Consider the following 20,742-nt stretch of genomic DNA (forward strand, 5'->3'; position numbering starts at 1 on the left):
ATTTCTTTACTTCAAGATTGATACTATCAGAGAGTAAATTATATACATGACAGCATCTACTACTACAGTATCGCAGAAAAGTGCATTGTAGTGTCCCTGAGGAACAATTCCAATCATTTTTTATTTTATTTTTTTATAGGAGAGGAAGAATTGTTAAATAATCAAAATCAACAACATGTTAGACCCTATACTGACTAAGCTACTGAAAGAGATCCTTCCAGAAGTCATAGATCCTCTTCTTAATAATAATTTTTTCATTATTGTCATTAGGATATGTCCCAAAAACCTTTAAGCTGGCTGTTATTAAACCTCTCATACTTGATCCTAAAGAATTAGTTAAATAAAGACCGATCTTGAATCTATGAAAGAGGATTAGGGCCAAGCAATAAAAAAAATAAATAAAAATAAAACCATCTCGAGATTAAACTTGTTAAATTTTGAGAAAAAAACTTGTTAAATTTTCGAGAAAAAAGTCGAAATAAAATGTTGAGAATAAACTCGTTAAATTACGAGAAAAAACTCGTTAAATTACTAGAAGAAAACTCATTAAATTTCGAGAAAAAAAATCGATAAAATGTTGAGAATAAAGTCATTAAATTAGAGAAAAAAGTCGTTAGATTATGAGAACAAATTCGTTAAATTATGACATTTTTCTCATAATTTAACGAATTTGTTCTCGTAATTTAACGACTTTTCCCCTCATAATTTAATAAGTTTATTCTCAACATTTTATCTCGACTTTTTTTCTCGAAATTTAACATTTTTCTCATAATTTAACGAATTTGTTCTCGTAATTTAACGACTTTTTTCTCGTAATTTAATGAGTTTATTCTCAACATTTTATCGACTTTTTTCTAGAAATGTAACGAGTTTTTTCTCGTAATTTAATGAGTTTATACTCAACATTTTATCTCATCCTTTTTCTCGAAATTTAACGAGGTTTTTTTTCGTAATTTAACGAGTTTATTCTAAACATTTTATTTCGACTTTTTTCTCGAAATTTAACGAGATTTTTCTCGAAATTTAACAACTTTAATCTCGAGATGGTTTTATTTTTTTTTATTATTGCTTGGCCCTAATCCTCTTCCGTATGAATCTCCCTTTTCTGTCAAAAATACTTTCCAGTCAAGATTTAGGCCACGTTACAGTACTAAGACTGGTCGCATTAGAGTTACAAATGATTTGCTCTTATCTGGGTATCTGGGTGAAGACTACAATAGTTACTCAAAAACGTAGTCATGTAATCATCTATAACATTGTGCACAAATAATTTCAACATAATATAATGAAACAAGTGCCAAAAATAATTGAGGAAAAAACTTGTTTATTTTTAAATAAGTATATCCACAGATCTAATATGCCATTTACATTTAATTTTAAATACATTTGATAATGCATCTTTTGGCAAAATATGACATTTCATAGTAGTCCCACATCATCACAGAAGTTGACCATTCAAAACACCATGTCTTTTATATTTGACAATTCATACTCACATATACCTCATGCCATACATTTAAAATTCATGCACATGCCTGCTGTTACTGCTTATTTCTGCAAAATTACATTAAAGTAGTCCAATATGGACTCTGGCATTCATGGGCTGTTTGTGTGGAATCACACAATGTCAAAGTACATTCATTTATTTTATGAAAGAAAATTAAACTAAACTGAAAATATAGTAAAAGTGCTTCCACAGTTCAACAAAATCTGACATGTCATAAGGCTTTTTCAGGTGAACATCCCACTTTCATTTAATTATGAATAGCATGAGTGGATGTGTAAACTGACATTCTGTGTACTGGATGAATGTGTGTCACTGTGTCGAGATAAGTGACACTATCGTGTGTATGATGCGAGATCCTCGAGGACAGGTGATCAGATCAATGCTGGGATTTTTTATCTTCTCCTCTAAGAGCTGATCCAACTCCCAGCGCAGCTCTTTCACCAGCTCAGCCACCTACAGTACATAAACACTTTCTAATGAAATACTAGCACAGTATACAACTAGCACAGCATAATAAACTAGAGTAAGTCTGTTTTACCTCATGAGACGCAGCAGAAAATTTGATCCAGCCATCATCCAGAGAGATAACGAACTCTCCACGCTGCAGCTCCACGCTCACTTGCCCCCCACCAAACAGCACCATGGGATATACGCACACCATGCTACAGTCACGGATAAACACTCGACTGGTCTTCACTTTCTCGTGGTACACCAGGTATGGGCTGTCATAGTGGCGCACCTACAACGAGTGAAACTTCTCAGATGTGACAGCACATGAGGGAAACTTAGGCCATGTTCAGACTGCCAGCAAAAATCTGATTTTTTGCATATCCAGATGGGTTTTTGAAAGTCTTCATCTGGAGGTGGTTTGAAATGCGATTCCAATCAGATTTTTACAGATGGGTCTCAGTCTGGATGCTCTGGCTGCTCAAATTGGATTTCATACTGTCTTTTGCGTCGCTCTTAACGTGAAACTGGTGACAGAATTGCCGGGAGTATTAATTCGGTGTTCAAATGGTCCAAAGATTTTCCCATTCTGCACCGCAACTCCACAGGGCACTTATTTGGAGAGCGAGATGTAGCACCTCAATTTTACCTGCATCCGTTTTGAAAGACTTGTCAGATGCGAAAGCAAGCCTACGCTGTTTCCAAAGCAACCATCCAATTTTCCTGCAGTCTGAAGTCTGAACATAGCCATACACTTGATAAAACAACTGAAATGTTTTATATTTAATTAAAAATAATATATTATTTATTATTTTTATTTCATTTAAATGTAAGTATATTTATAAATATATTATGTAAACACACATATATATTTTTAAATATTTCTTATATATTTACATAATACTTTAAATAATTTATATGTATGTATGTTATATATATATATATATATATATATTTAAAAGACTTTAATAAATGTCCCTAGTCTTTTGGTGTATGATTCAATCAATCATACTCTTTATTGTATGATTGATCATTACTGATTATTGATCATCACTACAATCATTACTGAAAATGTAATAACTTTCTCTGCCTCTAAAACAAATTTACGGATGACGTTACCAAGGATATGCAGGCGGCACAAATAATATTTAATACTTAGTAATATTTAGACATAATATTACCAATAATATCACAGCCTACCAGTACACATTTTTCACATTTCAATCAAATCCTGATGGACAAAATCCTGCCCTGAATATTCATTTTCACTAGTAAATACATGATTTTAGATGCTAAGTTCATAGCGAATGTAGTTTATGTCTGATAGTTACAGAGAAGTTGACAGATGAAGGGTGTATGTGGACGGCTCCGTCATTCTTGGTCAGGAAGCGCAGTTCTTCTGCTTTGGGCTGCATCTTCATAGCCCCTTTACTAGTGAGCTTATACTTCCCCTGAGGAGATCTCACCTAAACACAACACAGCACGCTTTATTAAACACATTCATGTTAAACATCTAGATAGACTAAACCAATTTTGCAACACTGACCTGGACTACATTAGGGTAGAGGGCTGCACACAACATGGCTGACATCAGCTTTGTGTTATCGGAGTTCAGATTGGCCTGTTGAGGGACAGAAAAATTTTTTTTTTTAAAAGAAACAGGTCACATTCTGTGGGTAGTTTACTACGGAGTTCATAAATTATTACTGCTACTTAAAGGGTTAGTTCACCCAAAAATAAAAATTATCCCATTTATTACTGTCCCTCATTTCTTTCCAAACCCTTAAGACTTTTGTCCATCTTCGGAACACAAATGACTATCTTTCTGATGAAATCTGAGAGCTTTCTGTCCCTCCATAGACAAAACTAATCCATATGAATTGAGTGATTTAGTCCACATTTTCTGAAGAGATTTCTGATTCAGATTGATTTTAAGCTTTTATTGACATATAAACATTAATCAGCGAATATAAACAGAAGCTCAACCAAATGTGCTTGACACACGAGAACAAACCTCATTGGCTCTTGAGGAAGCTCAAACTTGCTGCGTAAAACATGAGAACGAACCTCATTTTGTTCTTACACGTCAAGCGAACATGCTTGAGCTTCAGTTTACTATAACTGATGTGTGAGCTGATCAATGTTTATATGTGAATAAAAGCTTAAATTCAATCTGTTCATCATATAAAGCAATTGAGTCTCTTCAAAAAAAAATTTAAAAACAGCTCCATTCATATGGATTCGTTTTACGATCTCTTTCTGAACTTTTTGAAGCAACAAAGTGGTAGTTATGTAGCTGTCAATGGAAACTCTGATTTCATTAAAAATATCTTAGATGAAACAGCAAAATATTCCAAGGCACTCATATGGTTAAGCATAAACGGCCTTTAAAGGGTTAGTTCACCCAAAAATGAAAATAATGTCATTTATTACTCACCCTCATGTCGTTCTACACCCCTAAGGCCTTCGTTCATTTTCGGAACACAAATTAAGATATTTTGATGAAATCCGAAGGCTCAGTGAGGCCTGCATTCAAAGCAATGACATTTCCTCTCTCAAGATCCATAAAGGTACTAAAAACATATTTAAGTTCACGTGAGTACAGTGACGAGAATACTTTTTGTGCGCCAAAAAACAAAATAACGACTTTTCAACAATATAGTGATGGGCCGATCTCAAAACACCACTTCAGAACTTTACGAATCGAATCAGTGACTCGGATCTATCAAATGGTTAAACTGCTGAAATCATGTGACTTTGGCGCTCCGAGTCACTGATTCGATTCGCAAAGCTCCGAAGCAGTGTTTTGAAATTGGTCCATCACTATATTGTTGAAAAGTCATTATTTAGTTTTTTGGTGCACAAAAAGTATTCTCGCCGCTTTATAATATTAAGGTAGAACCACTGTACTCACGTGAACTTAAATATGTTTTTAGTACCTTTATGGATCTTGAGAGAGGAAATGTCATTGCTGTGAAAGCAGGCCTCACTGAGCCATCGGATTTAATCAAAATATCTTAATTTGTGTTCCGAAGATGAATGAAGGTCTTACAGGTGTGGAACGACATGAGTGAGTAATAAATGACATTATTTTCATTTTTGGGTGAACTAACCCTTTGATAAATCAGGCTAAAGCATAAAAAAAATTAAGAAGTTGTTGATCACTGGGCAACTGATTGCAAATCGTCAAAAGCATGGTTTTGTGGACAATGGATGTGTATCCTGAGGAAGGCTGTGTTAAGCCAAAACGCTTTGATCAACAACTTTTAAATTTTTAATGATTTAGCCTAATTTACTAAAGGCCTTTTTATGCTTAACAACATGAGTCTTTGATATATATTTAGTTGTTTTATATATTTATTAATCAGTGACTGAAACAGACGTTTAATTAGCGCTTCTCTGATGGCATTTTTTTCACTGTGTTCAGCATCTATTTTGTGCACACAAACCGGATAAGCTACAAAAGTTAAACATGTCAGCTGTGTGGATACTAGATCTGGATTGACAATATTAATTTCTCATTTTTAATCGGTAATGATATGGTTTAAATTTATATTTTACCAACAACGTGGAGTACAAACAAAAAGTTGAAATAAAAACTGCCTTATGTGCAATTTAAATGTTTGTACAACTCAGTTTTAGCTATTTGAGTGTTGATTTTTAAATACATTTGATTGATTAATTAATTGATCATTAATTTATTATTTATTTTCGGTTTCATTTTTCAGCCAAGTGCATCCAGATTTTTTGGTTTTAGCCCCGAATTTTCATTTTGGTGCATCCCAACCTAAAATGGGTATAGATTGAAGTGGAAAGGATTTTTTGATGAACAGTTTGAGGAACAGCATTTTATAAATGCATTTTATTTCATTTTGATGAATTTAATGTGTCCTTGTAATGTGCCCTAATATTTCTTAATAAAAACAGTTATGTAGATTTGCATGAGTTTGACAACAGCATAACAATACAAACAAAAGTACAACATTTATGATCATTAGGTTGTTCTATATCACACCACCTTTCGAATAGTCTAAAACCCAGCACTCAACAATCTCACATATTACTGCTGTCAAAAAAAACACTCACTGTCCAGAAGAAATAGGATAAAACCTCTAAAAATAATTTACCTGCCATTAGTTTTTAAAATAGCATAATTTCCAAACTGATATTAATCAGAGACAATCACTAGAATGTTCTTAACACAAATGCACCATTTACAATAATTTTATTTAAATGAAAACTATTTTAACAAAATTCTGATATTACATTATAAACTTGTTACATTTAAAACCAGCTGTCTCAGACCAGTAAGTTAAAATAAATAAATATTTAATTTAAGAAAAACAAAACTATTTTACAATTAAAAATCCTTTCAAAGCTGTATCCCTACTACTTTTCAACACTTTCAGATATTTATGAAAACATGTAAACAAGGCAATATCTAGAAGATCTTCTTTCCATATTTCTATGATCTTAGTGCATAAACAAGTCTGCCCCAGCACTCAAAAATCACTGTTACCTCATAACCCGTGGCCTCCAGCACCCCATCACTTCCTTTTGAGCTCATTTTTTCAATGACCCTGGCTTTCAGTCCATCCTTCATAAAGCCAATGTCAGACAGGAGCTCTGCAAACTGCCTTTTAAGGCACGCTATCTCCTGAGAGAACACACACAAAACAAAGGTTATTCAAGTGTGCCAAAATGACTGACATCTGTGCTGAGCTGATCAGAGACCAGTCTCACCTGTAAGCCCCGGATCGAGAGGAAGTTCTCTCTGCAGTACTGGTAACCAGCCTTAAAGCCGTTCTGTGCTGCGTTACACCAACCCTGAACACAACACGAGTCTTTGTGATTATAACAGCAAACAGCACATTTCATGAACATGAGCTATAAATAAACATGTATTGAATAATGAACTAGGCCCAGATCTTCATCAGCACTTTTCAGAAATGCATAAATAAAGAAATTCTGACTGATAGGACGATCAGTAGTAGATCAATATATTGGGAAGACTAATTATTTTTTAATTATTAGAACTGGCTGATAAAATGTCTGCTGGGCTAATTAGCAGAAGTGTTGCTTGTGTCAAATACAAAAACTTCTGACAGTCTTGTAAATGTAAAATAAAGTATTTCAAAAAACATTCTGTGAATTTTAAGTAAACAATGAAATGAAAAAAAAAATGATACAGATAAGCAGATGTGAATATGTATATATGAATACAGTATATACAGTATTTATACAATATATTTTATTTCACACTGATTGTGAGTGTGTGTATGTGTTTGTGGAATCAGCTCTGGAACGAGTTGCAAAAGTCTGGATATATTTAAAGGCCAAATATAATAAATACTGTAAAATACAATTATCTAATATCTTTTTTTTTAAAAAAGGAAAGCAAATGGTAATTGATGTGTATATCATAATGAACTGTGTATCTCTGGTCTTTAATTTAACCAGAGCATGTACTGACCTTGTACGCCTGCAGCAAAGCTAGATGGTCACTGTTCGCCAAAGAGAAACCCAACTTCTTCTCATTACTTTCCTCTCGTTTATCCCAGGGAGACACCTGTCAGTGTAGCCACCAAGAGAGCATAGATTTCAGCTAACTTAGTACTACATTGGAGAATTATCATCTACTACATTTGTCTAGTGACTTACGAATGGACTCTTGAAGGCCAGGCTGGCGGCGATGGTGAGAGCAGGGTCCAGGCATCGGAAGATGGCTCCCAGCAGCATGAGTTTACCGATGCGGACGTCCACGGGCAGACAGGCTAAATGCCAGCCCAGTGGAGTAAGAGACTCCTCATCTGTCAGGGCGCCCAGGGCACACAGGCGCTGTTTAGCAGACTCCAGGCTGCCTTCTGTGGGTGGCTCAATCAGCTGGGAGAAAACGGAGTCCAGGGGACGCTCCGCAAACACATCCAGCACCTTAACCCTGAGAGAGAAGAGCAGAAACGGGGTCAAGTTTAAACTATTAAAGGGTTATTTCATCCCAAAAAATCTAATTCTGTCATCAGTTACTCACTCTTATGTCGTTTCAGCCCACAAGACTTCTTTTTTGACACACAAATGAAAATATTTTTAATGCAATCTAAGTGATTTCTGTCCCATAAAGGGATCGATAAAGGGATTGTAAAATATATCCATATGAACTGAGCGGTTTATACTTCTGAATAGACACAATTGCTTCATATGATGAACAAATTTAATTTTATTCACATATAAACATTGATCAGTGAACATACAGAGCACTCAAATATGGTAAAATGAAGCTCAATCGTACTTGATTGATGCGCGAGAACATCCCTCATTGGTTTCTTGAGGAAACTCAAAAGCTTGCGTTTCCATTTGTTTACATGCAAATAATAATTTAAATCTTTTCATCATATAGAGGGCTCACGTCTCTTTGGAAGACATGGATTAAACTGCTTGATTCATAAGGATTTATTTTACAATAGACTTGAATAGACTTTAGACTTTTAATGGAGGGACTGAAATCAGATTTCATTAAACATACCTTAATTTGTGTTCTGAAGGTGAACAAAAGTGGAACGATATGAGGGTCAGTAAATTATGACAGAATTTAGATTTTTAGGTCAACTAACCCTTTAAGATCTTAACAAATATTCTTAGGTTTCAAATCAGGTTTACTTATGTTAATTAAAAGGCTGTTTTTTACTTTTAAGTTAAAGTTAAGTGACATGAGGGCCAAGTACGGCAACCCATACTCAGAATTTGACCACATACACAAACTCCCTGCATTTAACCCATCCAAGTTAGTACACACACATTATGAGTAGAGAGTAGTGGACACACACACACCCAGAGCAGTGGGCAGCCATTTTGCTGTGGCGCCCGGGGAGTGATTGGCTAAGTCATGGGTATTGAGGGCTGTTCATACACTCCCCGACCCACATTTTCTTGCCGGTATTGAGAATCGAACCAGCAAACTTTGGGATACAAGTCTGACTCTCTAACCATTAGGCTACGACTACCAAATATGAAGATGGTTACCTTAGACAAAGCTGCTCCAGAGGAACTCTCTGGATCTCAGGCAGCTGCTGTTGGCTCAGGTGGTGTGTGAAGCGGTGGCTCGTAAAAAGATGGAAGCAGACGCCTGATGCTACACGACCAGCACGGCCTTTTCTCTGAAGAGCATTGGCACGAGACTCCCACACGTCCTCTAGACTCTCCATACTGCGACTGGCATCGTACCTAACACGCATGCACAAATTTAGGATAATGCATCCAAATCTAATTCTTTTGACAGGGTTTAACAAATGCAAGCTTCAGCACCAATACGCAGTAAACAGTGAGTCAAACCTCTTCTCCTTCATCCGGCCAGAGTCTATGACATACACCACATCATCAATGGTTACAGAAGTTTCAGCAATGTTGGTGGAGATGATGATTTTGGTCACACCCTCAGGTGGGCGGGTAAAGACCGCCTGCTGCTCCTCATTGGACAGGGATGAGTGTAGAGGATACACTGCACACCTGGAAATTTTACACACAAACATAACTAAATATTATCATCCGCTTTTTACAGGTGAATCTGTAAAAAAAATGTTCAAGTCACATCTCAGCCCAAATTCGATTATTTGTTTTATTAGTTTTATAATAATCTACACAATTGTTCAAAAGTTTGGGGTTGGTTACAATTTTATGTTCACTAAGGCTGCACTTATTTGATCAAAAATACAATACAAACAGTAATATTGTGAAATATTATTACAATTCAAAGTAACTAATTTAAATGAATCTGAATCTTCAGCAGCCATTACTTCAGTCTCAGTGTCACATGATCCTTCAGATATCATTCTAATTTGCTGATTTGATGCTCAAGAAACATTATTGTTGTTAGAAAAAAAAAAGAAATCCTGCTACTTATTTTTGTGTAAACCGTGATACATTTTTACAGGATTCTTTGATAAATAGAAAGTTCAAAAGAACAGCATTTCTGTGAAATAGAAATCTTTTGTAACATTATAAATTTCTTTACTTATAAATTTTCTTTAACAATTTAATGCTTACTTGTTGAATAAAACTATTAATTTCTTTCTTAGTGATCTTACTGACCTATCTTATGAACAATAGTATGTAATATTATAATATCAATATGATATTAAAATATATATATATTTTTAAGATCAATAAGATTTTTGTATGGACCGTGACATTATTTTCTTGATAATTTTTTAATCACTGTAATTTATGTTTTTCAATGCGTTTTTCATTCTTAATGGTGATTCTCCCTAAACTCTTTTATTTACCAGTTAATTAGCATAAATCACAGATACAGTAGTACAAATACTACCATTATGGATAAAAACATAGTCATTATGTCGTAGAAATGAGAAGACAGGTTCAAAGGCTTTCTTTATTAAAATAAAAATGCTGTCATGGTGCAAAAAAATATTTTCCAACAATAACTGAAGTACTGGCCCCATTAAAAAAATTTACCTGTTTGTTCGTCTATTATTGAACATCCTATTAGACTGCAGCTGTTCATATAATTGCTTTATTTCTGCCAGTCCTGGTAGGAAGACCAAAACAGCCCCTGTGCATTCACACACACAAAAAAACAGTCAATCACTGTGACCTTTTTAACCTTGATAAGGAAGCTGTAATTATTTTAAACAGGCATGTTGTGCAGGGGTTTATTGTGCTCTTTACCTGGTGGGTAGCTGTGGTCTCCATCAACAATCCACTCCAACAGACTCTCCACCAGGTCCATGTTGATTTTGTCAAGATCCATAGCAGCCAACGTTTTCACCACAGACTTTGAGTAATCTTAACAAGAGATGCACAAAGATATTTCACTCACTAGGTTTCAGTGTGTTATATCAGATTACACAGAGATCTAATATAAAGAATGAATTTAACAAGCAGGTTGAACTTTTTGCAGATACTAAAGACAGAAATGAGTTTAACCCTCATGTTTTGACTTGGAGAGGATGAATGATTCCACCAGATATAAAATTTATTTTGCTTGAGAATCAGTACCACAGCAAACATTATTAACAATCTATCATAACTTGTAATAAGTCCACTTAAAGTTTGGCAAACTCATCAATAAACAGATTAAACTTCTTTGTAGATTTAGGAGGGTGATAAATTAGTGCCACCACAACTGAATTATCTGCATTTAGTTGAAACAGTTGTAAGTCAAAACTAATGAGAGATTTGAAAGCATTTGGAAACATTAAATTAGGTTAAGAATTTTCACAGCACAAGGGTTAAAATGAGTTAAAAACAAATAACAGAATTCTAGTGTTCTTACTGGAATATCGGACAGTGAGCTCCTGTTGACTGAGCTGCTGATCAGGGATGGAGTCTTTGATCGAATCCTTTTTCATTAAGGAGGTAAAGGACCAGCCACCACCATCATCATCAAAGTCTTCAACAAGAGCCCGGCCCTTCCCGGCGGCACCACCCTGACCGGGGGGACGATTCTGCTTTGTGGAGCGTCGGTATGGACTACCATCTTCAATTACATACCTTTACATCAAATGAACAAAATGTGTTGTAAAGACAGTATTTGTATTATTGTGTGAAGAATACACGTAGAAAAATAATTGTAGACTAAGCAATATGTATTTTATGTTAATACCTGGTCTTAGCGATGGCATCTTCAAGAAAGAACTGCTCCACTGGGAATGTACGTCCTTCAGATAGGAAAGTCAGTTTCGAAAAAGCAAGTAAGAAATGTGGAATAGGTTACATCTACAGTTTACATATTTTTAAAGGTGCACTAAGAATGGTAAAAAAGTATCTGAAACATGAATCAGTGAATGTTTAAAGAGAACATATTATGCTTTTTTTACATTTTCAACTTTCTTTGGTGTGTAATGCTGCTGTTTGAGCAGGAAAAGGTCTGCAAAGTTATCATACAGGAACATACACGTCACAATATTCCTCATTTAAATAATTCCCACCCAAGGCATATACACAAAAAACGAAACCTGCTGTTATGGTAAGGTTGTGACATTTCAAACTCGCTCAAAGCGTTTAACCAATCACAATACACTGGTCCAGCCAACCAATCAGAGCACATTGAGCTTTTCAGAAGGAGTGGCTTCACAGAGACAGGAACTAAACAGAGCGTTACTAACAGACAGGAAAGAGAGGTGCTGCAACAGTGTAAAATATGTGGAAAATAATGTGTTTTTTGAACATTTAAGCATGAAAACCTATTCTAGTAGACCCCAAAAACAAAATTAAGACTTTGTAAAAGGGTATAATAAGTCCTCTTTAATGAAAAGTGTAAATTATGCTTTCTTTCTTTGTCGGTAATGGGGTAGAGTACCTGGTATATGGATGCTGGGGCAGTTGTTGAAGTACTGTGAGAAGAGCTCAGCATTCAGGGTTGCACTCATCATAATTATTTTCAGATCCGTCCTTTTTCCAATCAGATCCTTCAGAACCAGCAATAAGAAGTCACTGCGAGACAGAAATAATTTTACTGTCAGACTCGCATCATGTGACTGTGTTATGTGCATGTGTGCCTTCCACAAACCTCTCTTCTGTCCGTTCATGGACCTCATCCACGATCACATGTGTAATGCCGCTGAGCTCAGAGTCACCTTCTAGCCTCCGCAAAAGGACACCAGTGGTGCAGAACATCAGCCTTGTGCTGGAGGACTGGATACAAGAAAGCATACAATAACATTAGGATGTCCAGTTTTTTTTCCAGCAAGAATTTATCAAAAGTGACAGTAAAAGATTACAAAAGATACAAAAGATTTCCATTTCAAATTAAATGCTGTTCTTATGAACTTTCTGTTCATCAGAGAATCCTGATGAAAGTGTATCTCAGTTTCTTGGTATTTATGCATTTGCCTGAAATTGTTTTATTCAATGTATGAAACCATAATATGGACCAATTGTTATTGCAACCAATTTATATGAAAATGTTTAACGCAGGAAATAGTAGAAAATAAATTCTTGGTGTGCCCAGACTTGTAGTTCAGTTCTCTTGGTTCTTTTGGTCCGGACCAAAAAAAAGAGAATGATACAAATCACTTATTTGTGTGCATTTTCAAGCATTTATAGCAGCAGTAATTTAACAAATGATAATCAAATGACAAAGAAAATCTTTAAGAATATATTGTAAATATCTGATGTATTGCTCAGTCTCAAGCAGCAGCAGTAATTGTGGTTGGTATGTAAAAACTGTGTTACCCTGACGGTCTCCAGACGGATCTGGTAGCCTGTAGAGTGACCCAGGGCCTCTGCTCGTTCCTGGGCCACTCGAGTCGCCACAGTGATGGCAGAGATTCTGCGTGGCTGAGTGCAAATAATGTTGGCCACTCTATCCATCCGCCCAGTCTGGAGGAAATTATCCAAGATAAACTGAGGAATCTGAGTGGTTTTCCCGCACCTGAAATTATATTCATTCAGACATCGAGATGTTAAGAACGTCAACGAAAAAGAAAAACTGGAATATAACAGAATATAAATGCTGCAGAACATAGTCCTACCCAGTCATCCCGCTGATGACGAGAACCTGATTCTTATCCAAACACTCCAATATGGCCTCTTTCTTCTGCCATGCAGGTAGCTTCTGCCTCTGCTCCTGCATCGATGTATACCGCCTCGAAGACTGACAGAGAGAACACACAAGGATCGGATAACCCAAATGATAATACTGAAAAATCTATTTCAATCACTTTCTTCTGTGTTACACAAAAGGTGAACATTTGAACAATATCCTGGCTGCTCTCTTCCACTGATAATGAAACTGAATGGGGACAGAGTGTTGTCAAGCTCCAAAATGACAAAGAAATGAGCTTTGAGATGAGATTTATAACGAGCTTTGGTCACAAGCAATGAGAGAACTAATGAAGTTTGAGAAATTTACTGAAAAAATTTGTTAAAGGTGGCATAGGTGAATTAAAAGCTACAGTGAAGGGCAAGATTTTTGGTAAATAAAACTTTTGTTTATTTAGTTAGACGTTTATTTAGTAGACGTTTAGATTAGACTTTCGTTAATCTTCAGAACAAAAATTAAGATATTTTAGTTGAAATCTGATGGCTCCATGAGTCCTCCATAGGGAGCAATGGACACTTCCTCTCTCAAGATCCATAAAACACTAAAAACATATTTAAATCGGTTTACGTGAGTACAGTGATTCAATATTAATATTATAAAGCGACGAGAATATTTTTAGAGCGCCAAAAAAACAAAATAACGGCTTATTTAGTGATGGCCGATTTTCAAAACACTGCTTCATGAAGTATCGGAGCATAAATGAATCAGTGTATCGAATCATGATTCAGATGGCGTGTCAATTGCTCCCTATGGAGGCCTCACGGAGCTATCGGATTTCAACTAAAATATCTTAATTTGTGTTCTGAAGATTAACGAAGGTCTTACGGGTGTGGAACAACATGAGGGTAAGTAATAAATGACAGAATTTTCATTTTTGGGTGAACTAACCCTTTAAATCTCAGTCTGCATGATACATAAAACTATCTTATGATTTCAGACTTTTTTTTCTTTGTTGTAAAGTCCTAAAACCCAGAAACAAGTTGCCATTTTGCACTTTCATTGCCTTTGTCCTGAAGTCAGTGTTTTGTTTTTTTTTTTATGCGTTTTTGGTCTGTGGTTAACACAAGCTCAAAATATTCTAGGGCTGCAACGATTAATCGCGATTAATCGTTTGCAAAATAAAAGTCTGTGTTTACGTAATATATATGTGTGTGTTCTGTGTATAATAATTATGTATATATAAATACACACACATACAGGTATAAAGTTTAGAAATATATGCATGTATTATAAATATATATATTTATATATATTTTATATTACATACAAATATTTTATATATAAATATAACATTTTTCTTAAATATATACATGAATGTGTGTGTATTTATATATACATAATTATTATACACAGAACACACACATATATATTACGTAAACACAGACTTTTTTTTGTAAACGATTAATCGCGATTAATCGTTGCAGCCCTAAAATATTCATTTTATTCTATGACATAAAATGCATCAGTAATACCACACTCGTGACTTTTAAACCTTTTACTGTACGTGTCTTGAAAAAGATGGTTGCTAACAAGTGGTTAAATGGTACGCCAGAGGTTGTGGGGACCTTAAATGTCATCACAACGAACATGCACTCTTACAAACTATTCAAACTCAAACTTTCCAACTTGTAGATTTTAAATAAAGCTTGAAAGAGTTGTTGGAAGCTTAGCGGTGGTGAAGTTGAAGTCATACGACCATGGTGTAGTTTTTTTTATAGCCTAACTTTATCTTTTTGCTTCTGCCAAATGTATTTAGGCCCCAAAGCTGTATTAATTTGTGAAGATTATCTTTATGAACAAAATGTGTAAGAATAATAAACTTTTGTTGGCCAAAGAGCATATTTTCTGTAATAATCCATAACTCAATGGGAAAATCCTATTGGCTTTTTTGTCCAGAGAACCAGGGTGATGTTAACTTCAGAGTTGGCCTACAAAATATGTCATCCCTGCAGCACTCTATACAGGTTTAAAAACATGTAATGGTGTGTAAAGATGGCAATGATAGCAAAAATTCATAATTTACTACACCAAAAACAATGAGGGCAGGGTTGGTCTTGCACAATCGTCATGTGTGTTACCTGTTTCCTCTTGAACTCTCTGCACAGCTTCTTGTTCTCTTGCTGTATTTGCTCAGTTTTGATCTCGGGCTTCTTCACCATCTTCTTCCTCAAGTTAACATAGCTTTCATTTACCACTGGGATACATTCCTCTTCATCATCATAATCATCCTCGTCTTGTTCTTCATCAACATCCTCTCTTAGGAATGAAGCATCTAATTGAACACACAGTGAGTAAATGATAACAGAATTTTCAATTTTGGGTTAAGTATGGTATGACAAGTTTTGAGACGTCCAATCCCTCACCTTCCTTTTGATTCAGTCTGTGGTTTGTGGTCTCGGTGGTCTTGGTTAATCGATCTCTAGTTGCTGTACCATTCGTAATGCTGTCAACGGTGTTCCTACTGCTCCGACTCCTTACCGGAGTGACGGTGGGTGGAGTCAGCACTGGGGGCGGAGAGCTGTACTTGTGATGAGCAGCTGACAGCAGCTCTCTGACAGGTCCGTCCTCCTCCAGACAGGAAATGAGGGTGTAGACCACCGGCTCACCTTCCTGCGCAGCACTGAGTGACTGACCGAACAGGTACTCTGTGACATTAAGACGGCCCGGCCCTGAAAGCGATTCATCAGTGCTACTGAAGGCCACAAATGGAGGTTGAAAAGGATAAAAACTACCTGGTTGGAAACGAATCTCCAGCTGGTAAACGGGAGCTTCTATGCTGCTAAACCCTGGTTGACTTGCCATACAAAAATCTTTGTAAGAGTTCGATTCATTAGTTTGGTGCTTGAACTTGCAGCGGTTTCCAAACTTACAACCTGCACCCTTTAGGTAAAACTTGCAAATCTGATTGGACCCCGACTGCTTTTTACAATTCGCAGAGTCTGAAATTTTTATCCGACTTTCATCCAACCATAGCAAATCAAGCTGAATAGTCCAAACACGACTGCTGATGCGCTCACAGAACCGCTCCCCGTAGATCGCGGTCAAAGCGAGGGCCTCTTCCTGTCGCAAAGCTACACATTCCTCCTGTGAAGGGAGGTCGGACGTCTGGGGGCTGAGGGCACTAGAGCCAAAACGTTCAGTGAACATCTGGGATAGGAGGAGCTCTAATGTTGCTCCAACCTCACCACATCCACTTCCGTCTCCAGCCTGCAAAGCTTGTCTACTGCGCTCACGGTCAAACCCATACCTGAAACACGGGAAATCCTGAGTTACTAAAATATTAAGTGAACAACCAGATTTAGTACTTTATAGAAGTAAGCTAAAAAGTACACTACCATCCAGACATAAACTATTGGCACACGTTATGCTATAATACACTGTATAAAAAAAAAGAAAAAAGTTTGTGAATTTTACAGAAAATAAACTGTAAAAATGCTTTGGTAAAAACCTGATAACTGGTTAACTTTAAGTTACCTTACCTTACCATGTAGGGTGAAAAGCTGTTAATGGTTTAACACTGCAATTTTTGTAATTTAACTGTGAAATACTGTACAATTTATGGTTATTGCAAGTATGAATTACCATATAATTTATGTTTAAAAAAGAAATAAAAAGACATTTCCAGATGTCCCCATGTGACACATCACATATGATAACATTTTTTATAAATCATTTTGATTCTTCTCATTTTTAATATCAGTATTATACATTACAGTTTTTTGTGTTTAGAGTTTTTACACTTATTACATCAAAACAATTAAACAATATATTGTGAAAAACTGTAAATGGTTTAACATTGCATTATATGTAATTCTACTGTAAAATACTGTCAAATTTATGGTTATTGCAAGTAAAACATATGAATTACCATATAATTTTATGGTAAAAAACAATAAAAGGACATTCTTAGAGATTTTATATAAATAATTTTGGTTCTTCTCATTTATGTTATAAAAAATGTGTAATAGGGTGTTTTGTGTGTTACATTATCTGTTATTTGATGGTGTTTTGTCTTTGTATGACCCTCTGCACTGTCTATACATATTGGCCATGTTTTATGGACAGGCCACTTACTATGATCTCTAATTCATCATGTGGCTTTCAATTGTACCACCTGTATTTTCATGGTGCTTACCAGTACATTTTAAGGTAAAAAGCAGATTTAGGTAGTTGATTGATGTATTAATATTATATCAAATAATTAAATATATGGTTATAAGTTGTATAATATACAGAAGGCACAAATATGCCATCCCGTAATCACTTTTTTACAGTGAATTTCTGACAACCACAGCTGCTGTTTTTTTACTGTAAATCTAAAAGTTTTTTCAATAATCTTGAAATATTAGTAGTGTTGCCTGTTAGCTAGTGTGTACCTGCAAAGAGTGCCCAGAGCAAACAGGGAGATCACCGGCTCTGGCTTTGCATGCTTCTCCTCGGTTGAATCCTCCATCCAGTCCTCATTCTCTGCATATTCCACTCCATCATCATGGGTTACCCAGAACTGACCCTCTCCACGATGGTCCAACTCATCATACTCTTCTTCATTCTCTTCCTCCTCACCACCTTCATAATCAGAGCCGCTATATAACAAGAATACATTATTCAACACTGAATAAGCAATATAAGCCAATATACAGCTTTCCTGTAGCTCAGTGGTTAGAGCATGGCACTAGCAATGCCAAGGTCATGGGTTCGATCCCAGGGATTGCACATACTCAGATACAAATGTATAGTATAATGCAATGTAAGTCGCTTTGGATAAAAGCGTCTGCCAAATGCATAAATGTAAATGTAAATGTAAATGTAAATATAAAGTACTATTTAGATTGCAAAAGAGGGGTTTAGAAGTAAAACTCCCATTAATTTTCTCCATTCATTTTTTTTTTGAACAATTATGTATATGTGGTTTGATAAAGTCAATAATTTGATATATGTATAGTTGCAAAATACAGATTCATAATATTTACAATAGATGTACCTTTAACATTTATCACAGCCTTAAGTGACTTTATTAAAAGAGCAAGTTTGTTACAAAAAGTCTATAAAAAAGGAGGAGTCTTGGAGTTTGTCATTCAGAATTATAAAGTTTACAAACTGGCCGTAATAATAGATAGTTTCTGTCACATTCAATGTTCTTGTTTAATTCTTTTTTGCAGAAAAAGTTTTTTCAAAATGTCTGTACAATTTGACAATACAAAAGCAACTGACATAAAGACTTCTCAATAATTTTATATCAAACCAACACTTGCAATGCTTCATAGTTCATTCCCTCAAAACATAATATAAATCTCCAATACAGCTATTATTAAAATCAAAGTGTGTAATGTTGTGATACATCTTGGAGTTGGTTGGATTGGTTTGGTTTGTGTCTTAAAACTAGTCTTACTTTGTACTTACACAACCAAGGCCAAAGAAAAAGTGGATGGCCACTGTTGCCTCTGTAGAAACAAACACAAGTTCACCTGTTTGATGTGTGATACTCCTGGTTTTGAAGTTCCCGGAGCAGTTCTTTGACCTGTAGTTTGTTCTCTGATGTCATGTGTATCTTTTGAAGGGGCAGTTGCACTTGCTCTGGTCTAAATCTGGATCTCTTCTCCTCCTCATCATCATGTTTTCTGGGCAGTCCTAGAGATCTTCCTCTGCCAGTTCCTCCACGAGCCCCACGGAAACCTCCACCTCTTGAACCTCTAGATGAAGGAGGCTTGAATGACTGACTGGGACCAAAATCCAGGCTGAAATCATCTCCATCATCCCAGCCTCCACTGGCAGCTTTCCTGCTTCCACCACCACCACCACCTCCTCCACCTCCTCCTCCTCTTCCTCCTCTTCCACCTCCTCTGGGTTTATTGAACCGTCCTCCACCCCGGTTGGGTTTATTTCTCCTTCCACTCATTAGTTCAGCAACTTCAGCTCCCTTTTCGTGTATGTTCTTTCAACTGAATCATGTATGTGTCAATACACGTATCCTGAAAAGCATCAATTGCATAATATAAGCTAATATAATGAATTCACATATCTATTTGCTTATTTACATTTACCCGTTGACATTTTATTTGTAAAGATTATAAGCATAAATCAACCATTTAAGTGTGGAAACAGTAGCCACACATAAGTTAGGACGTACAGCTGGTTGTAGATACTAACGTTACATGGTTAGCTACTATATGTTGTGAGTACAGTCGGTTAAAAAGTTATTTGACAATGAAAGCGAACTCACAAATCATTCTGGTCATCAATATGAAGTTTCGCGAATTTGTTGCTGCACAGTTATAGCTACTTTTGTATCTATCTGGACATCCAGATTGAAACCTGCAGCAAGACAAAAAGCTTAAACAGGAAACATGCTGAATTTTCACAATAAAAGTCAGGTTTGCCGCAAAATAAAAGCTTCAGCGAAGGTTTGGTTTATATTATGTTTTATTTATTAATTTTATTTTTGTGTTGTTTTATTAAAAATATAAGCTTTCCCATAGTATTGAAAATAGCTTTAATAGCTGTTCAATTCATGATTGAAGATGTGTAAAGATCACAATTAATCAAAACAATACAATCAATAAACAGGTTCAGTGGTCTATAAAAAATAATTTTACCATATTACAAAGGAGAAAGGGGAATTTTGTGTCTTTCTTAGGCCTACATGCTAATTTTGTGACCTAGCATACTGGCAAAGGCAAACACAGCGCTGCAGTTGACTGCACTGTTTGTAATGGTCCAATTACACGAGATAGAGAGCTTAAAAGCTCTGACACAGAGGACAGGTTGTTGAGTTCACAAAATTAAGTCTTTTCAGTCCAACAAGTCCGGTGAATAGTTTGTGAGTCATTTTAGCATTCCAGCTTATTCTGGGTGTTTTGTTCTCTGAACTCATTCTGGGTATACAAGCCATTTATAGCTAATGAACTTGACCCTCAGAAATATAGAGTTAATAATGTGCCATAATTAAGCAAACAAATACAGCATTTTGCAAACAAACACAATCTGCTTTGCAAAGGAAAACTTGACTCGCAAACAGAATTAATTCAGATTTAACATCACTTTTGTAGCTGTTAGAAACGTTTTATTATGTATTCTGTATTATTTTATTTTATTTTTTTACCTCTGAGGTGTTCCAGCCTTTATACTTGCTGCCTCTATTTAAACAGATCTGCTTTTTTCTTTTTTTCTTTGGGAATATCCCTAAATTAAGAATAGAAAACACTCTAGAAAAAGAAAAAAAGAAAAGAAACTT

General features: G+C 35.6%; 1 protein-coding gene across 1 annotated transcript; it reads right to left on the minus strand.

Moving 5' to 3' along the window:
- Nucleotides 1–1,348: 1,348 nt before the first annotated feature.
- dhx57 (DEAH (Asp-Glu-Ala-Asp/His) box polypeptide 57) lies at nucleotides 1,349–19,858 on the minus strand. Its single transcript, XM_067386991.1, has 23 exons — nucleotides 19,732–19,858; nucleotides 18,977–19,480; nucleotides 17,888–18,094; nucleotides 15,875–16,758; nucleotides 15,590–15,783; nucleotides 13,441–13,562; nucleotides 13,142–13,340; nucleotides 12,477–12,601; nucleotides 12,267–12,400; nucleotides 11,571–11,625; nucleotides 11,241–11,458; nucleotides 10,634–10,750; nucleotides 10,421–10,517; nucleotides 9,281–9,454; nucleotides 8,972–9,172; nucleotides 7,616–7,892; nucleotides 7,428–7,523; nucleotides 6,698–6,781; nucleotides 6,474–6,611; nucleotides 3,501–3,575; nucleotides 3,286–3,420; nucleotides 2,046–2,246; nucleotides 1,349–1,960 (listed from the first exon to the last, which is right to left on the minus strand). Exons 2-23 carry the CDS (start codon nucleotides 19,405–19,407, stop codon nucleotides 1,817–1,819), a joined length of 4,308 nt encoding a protein of 1,435 aa, XP_067243092.1. The 5' UTR covers nucleotides 19,408–19,480; nucleotides 19,732–19,858; the 3' UTR covers nucleotides 1,349–1,816.
- Nucleotides 19,859–20,742: the final 884 nt, after the last annotated feature.

Source organism: Chanodichthys erythropterus, chromosome 5, assembly GCF_024489055.1.
Source record: "Chanodichthys erythropterus isolate Z2021 chromosome 5, ASM2448905v1, whole genome shotgun sequence".
Classification (NCBI taxonomy): domain Eukaryota; kingdom Metazoa; phylum Chordata; class Actinopteri; order Cypriniformes; family Xenocyprididae; genus Chanodichthys; species Chanodichthys erythropterus.

What these genes read in the sequence shown, in the direction of transcription:
- dhx57 (XM_067386991.1), bottom strand. Translation starts at nt 19,407, where the DNA reads ATGAGTGGAAGGAGAAATAAACCCAACCGGGGTGGAGGACGGTTCAAT. An exon ending in GAGAGTTCAAGAGGAAACAG is followed by an intron (nt 13,563 to 15,589) that starts GTAACACACATG and finishes TCTCTCTGTCAG; the next exon opens with TCTTCGAGGCGGTATACATC. An exon ending in TTTCTGCTGCGTCTCATGAG is followed by an intron (nt 1,961 to 2,045) that starts GTAAAACAGACT and finishes TATGTACTGTAG; the next exon opens with GTGGCTGAGCTGGTGAAAGA.